General features: G+C 48.4%; 1 protein-coding gene across 1 annotated transcript in view; it reads right to left on the reverse strand.

Moving 5' to 3' along the window:
- Positions 1-1,415: 1,415 nt before the first annotated feature.
- TRADD (TNFRSF1A-associated via death domain) overlaps positions 1,416-4,683 on the reverse strand; it is a 6,835-nt gene continuing 3,567 nt past the window's right edge. The window contains exons 3-4 of the mRNA XM_009705662.1: positions 3,310-3,502; positions 1,416-2,047 (exon numbers count right to left, since the gene is read on the reverse strand). Coding sequence (XP_009703964.1) covers positions 1,740-2,047; positions 3,310-3,502 — 501 coding nt within the window. The 3' untranslated portion in view covers positions 1,416-1,739. The remainder of the gene's footprint in view (positions 2,048-3,309; positions 3,503-4,683) is intronic.

Here is a 4,683-nt window from a genome sequence, read left to right on the forward strand (position 1 = left end):
GAGATGAGACTGCAACAGCACTGACACAGAATGGCTTAATAAAATGCTACAGAGACACAATCTTTGTAGAGACAGTGCCTGCATGAAGTCCTGCTTCCTTTGAAGCTAAGGGCAAGATGGAAACAGATTCATTCACACCCTGAAAACATTCGTCCCATCTTTAACCCTATTTCCTTTCCACACTGTGTACGTAACCTTGGGGATTCAAAACCTGCAGATATTCGTGTGCACACACAGGCTTTATGTCTACTGGCAGAGCCACCCTCTACATCTGAAATCATTTCCAAGGCCCACTGGCTATTCCTACGGATTGGAAGGGCAAAGAGGGATAGAATTAATGGAAAAGGATAAGTAAAAACATATCAGGAAAGCATTGGGAATATGTCAAAGGTAATCAAGCTGATGTTGTGCTTTACGGGACCCTTGTCATGCTAGATACTTATTGCTCTGTGCTTTGATATGGGCAAAGGTGTAAACTCTGCTCTGTTGCAGTCTGCATCAACCATACCAGGAGATGGTTGGTTTCTGCCACCAGAACTGAAAGCACGAGTCAGCCCTGGAGTTTACATGCTTTTTAAGCCATTTTAACCCTTATAATTGGGGCAGGTAAATGCAGGCACAGTATCTGATGCCCAGTTGTCACACAGTGACACCACCACCAGGGAAAGGTTCTGTGTAGATCCTGACACTTGTGAGAGACGACGGGGTGAGCTATCCTCTCTGGTGAACTCGGCAGGCTGAGGGCAGGTGGTTAAGAAGTGAGCGAAGGCACTAGCAGCCAGCTGGCCAGAGGCCATTGCTCGGCTCTGGGGTCAGGATGGTATTTGATGCTTTGACACGCCTTAGAGCTGCAGTTCCAATCTCTGCCCCACAGGTTACTTGCTGACTAGGAGACTATTTTCCTTCCAGCACTGTATTTTGCTTTTCACAGATGCAGGCTCCCTCAGGTTGGTGGGAAAGAGCAAAGCTTGATGTAGTCAGTATCTTACTGTCCACCACAGTCTAGAAAAAACTGTGAATCATTCTCTGAATTTGTTTGTCCATATTGCTTGTTCAGTGCCTGAAATTTGTTCTACAGCAGCAATCTTGTGCCCTGTGGAAGATTATGACTGTCCCAGGTAAAAGGGAAACCTTCAGGTGGTGAGAGGTGGGAAGGAGCTCTTCTAGAGTAGGGCAGGACAGCTGTGCTTGCCACAGATGTTCCTCGTTTTAAGAACGAAGAAGGAAAATAATATAAAATTGACTATTCCTTGATTTCCCCTGTGTCTTTGCTTGATGTCATGCCTGAGGGCATAAATGTCTTCAATATAAAAAAATATATTGCAGCTCTCCAGGTGATGGCCCTGGGCCACAGCCTGAGAAACAGTGGCATTGTCTGCTTCCCAGAGAAAATTCTCTGAGGTGCCTTCCTTGCTTTTCTCCTCTCCCTCACCCTCCCCCAGGGCTCTCTAACTGTCTGGCTGCTTCCCTGTGACATTTCAGTCCTGAAGGAAGTCAGGCTGAAAGCCTCTCTCACCAGTTCACGGGAAAGTAACGTTGACTTCTGGAAACAGAATGAAATAAGGAATGTCAGAGGTCTGTGTTGGCTTCTGCGAGCACAGAACCTCTCCCCAGGGCATTCCCACCTACATGGAAACCTGTGGTGATTCTTCAGGACTTTACATTCCCAGACACTGGCAGCAGTCTCATACACTAGCTAAAGCAAGAAAGCCCTTAGCAATGCCACAACCCTTTGGGCTCTAGGAGCAGTCCTCATTGGAATGGAGGCCCAAGAGCTCCTCAGCCAAGCTGATGAGACCATTTTCTTCCAGGGCTGCGATCAGCCGCGCTATTGTGGCCTTCTTCCCTTCTGACTGGATAAATCTGAGAAGCAGTTGATAGGCTTGTTCATATAGTCCCTCTCGGTCATATTCAAGAGCCAGGTTATCAATGACAGGATCACGCAGGGCCCGGCAGGTCTTCTGCAAAGAACGACCCACTTGCTTCCATTTCTTGGACACGAGCTTGGCAAATTTCTGGTGGTCGTCTGGCGTGAGCGTTCTGTTGGCTGAAAAGGACAGAGAGCAGGTAAAACAGAGGTTTCATGGCTGATGTGATGCAGCTTGGGCCAGTCCAAGGTTTGTTCAGTATTCTGAGGAGCAGGGAGTCTGTTTGGTGTCCACAGGGTGTTATTAAACAGCTGTGGAGCTGCTCTGCTTATGCTCTGCTGTTTTTACACCAGGGCAGCACTGTGAGTTTGGAGAAGTGCAGGAGCAGTGAAGCTAAAGGGACTGCCCTGCCATGGGTAGGGGGTCATGCACACGCGTCTGTGTGCTCCGACGGCATTCATCTGCAATAAGGTGGAGAAAGCCTCACTGCTCTCTGTGTATGAGCTGGACGTGCCTGCTCTCCACGCAGTCTGCCATCCCCCAGGGCAGTGCTGGTGCCTCGGGTGGCAAAGTGTAGCACGTGGTGACACGCTTACCTGCGCACAGCCATCTGCCCTGGCACATCCAAGCTCCCTGCCTTGCTCAGGCCGTTCCCTTACTGAAATCCTCCCACAACATCAGAGTATCTGGGTTTGCCTCCACCCTGCAAGCTTGGCAATGCCTAATTTCCCTTTTTTTTTTTCTTTTTTTCTTTTCTCCCCCAGGATAGGGTTGTCCTGTGGTTTGCTAGACCTTGTGGGTTTTTTTTCTGATGGACATCCTCTTTATTTGTTTCAGCCTTTCAAAAGCAACTCGGCAAGGCCTTTCTGACCAAGTCCCCTCCTCCCTACCTAAGCATCCTCAAAATACTGAAACGCAGACAGGAGCTCTCTCCTTGGCTGTTTAGCACTGGAGACTGTATACACAGCTTAAGCGCGCTCAGAAATGATCCAGCTGACCTCAAGCTAAAATTGCTATGTGAGACTGTCTGAAAGCTCTCTACAGGGGACAGACCCCAAAGACACTGGTGTCCATAATAACCTTCTCAGTCTGATCCAACCTATGCTATTAACTCACCTCAACCAAATGACATGGAGGAAGGGAAAATTACTCTGTATTCTTCCTTTCAGTATTACAGAGTTTTAAAAATGTGAGGAACCTGGAAGGCACACAGACTCTGAAGCATCTGGTTCTGTGCCACCCCAGAAAAGAAAACAGGTTGATGACTGATCTGAAGCAGTACAGCAGTATCTTAGGACTGCTGTGATTCCTTCCTTATGGGATGCTGGGAAATCCTTGATGTATCTAAGGTAGACCCCAATATGTAGTCACATTAATCCTCCCTCTTGGGCTTTGAGGCAAGGAAGACCAAGGGCTGTCTTGGTCAGTTCTAGCTACTCACCGAACTCTTGTCCCTGAAAGATGAAGGTGACTTCTGGGGAAAGGGACCTGCCTCGAGAAGGATAAGGTAGAGATGGGGAGTTGAGAGACGCGCAGTCTTTTACAGCCATATTGTTGTTGAAGCTGTGGTGAACAATCAGGCTCTTGAGGCATTCCTCCAGCTCTGTGATCTCCTCATCCCGCAGGCGGTCAGGCTGTAATGCAAACAGCATCTGTGATTCGTGCCAGGTTCACCATCTTGCAAAGCCGTAGATGCTTAGCTGGAAGGTGCAGCTTAAGGTGATGGTGTCAGGAGAGGAGCAATGAGATGATAGCTACAGCACAAGTTGTGAACTCACCAGATGAGATAGTCTAATGGAGTTCTAGCTGTAAATGCGTGAATTTGAATCTGTAATGTGATAGGAAATAGGCAATCTCCCCCTCCTGGGTTTCTCACAGGCAGCAGTGAATGCTTACAAGTTGCACGAACCTGCTACTAGTCCATGTTTAATTTCAGCTGCCCTCTGCAAGAACTAGGGTGCACCATAGGCAGCGTGGCTTCTCTGACTTACTCCAGATGACGGTCAGACCCACAGAATAGGGTAACCTGATCAAACAGCTCATGGCCACCAAAGCAGGCAGCTCCTGTTATTCTCCTTCTCTCTCTGCCCCTCCATTACCTAAATTTTGTTGTTCCTGGATCCCCTCCAAGCCAGTTTTTCTCGCTAACCAAGAGAAAACTAGTCTGACCTCCAAAAAGCAGGTAATAAGAAAAGGAGTGAAGAAGGCAAAGCACATGGGAAGAGCCAAACGTGGCGAGTGCTCTGACTCAGTCTAGTGCTTAGCTCACGTACAGCAGGTACCCAGCACTGCCCTCAGCCGCTGACGCCTGTGCCCTCGTGTCATCTTTCTGAGTGGTGCACTGTTAGGCAGAGGTCAGACTGAGTCAGTTTTGGGGAACTGAGAATAAGCCCCCCTCTTTTGTCCAGTCAGCTAGTTGAGCAGAGGGAGTGAGCAGCAAGCAGAAGTTGACAGGCTATGGGATATCACATGTTTGGTCTAGGGCTGAAAGGTTTGCATTTCATTCTCTGTGCTTGCAGAAAAGCAACCTGGCAAAACGTGCTCTTCTGCCTCATCTTCCCGAGTAGCTAGTGACTACCTGTTTCTCAGGACCATCTAGAGGGAACCAGAGCTATAAGGTATTGCTAATTCCAGGTGGAAAAAAGAGGAGAGGAGAAAGGCAATGAGTTTAAGCCTTGGTTTTGTGGTGAGAGGACAAGATCTCACTGTTCTTGCTAGCAGGATTAGAGTGCCAGTGCCAAAATGTGATGAGCTAGACGTTAGCTATCACCACCAAGAGAGAGACTTTGCCTTCAGAACGGCAGCCTATTCCTGG

The sequence above is a fragment of the Cariama cristata genome, unplaced genomic scaffold (genome assembly GCF_000690535.1).
Source record: "Cariama cristata isolate BGI_N322 unplaced genomic scaffold, ASM69053v1 scaffold10878, whole genome shotgun sequence".
Taxonomy (NCBI): domain Eukaryota; kingdom Metazoa; phylum Chordata; class Aves; order Cariamiformes; family Cariamidae; genus Cariama; species Cariama cristata.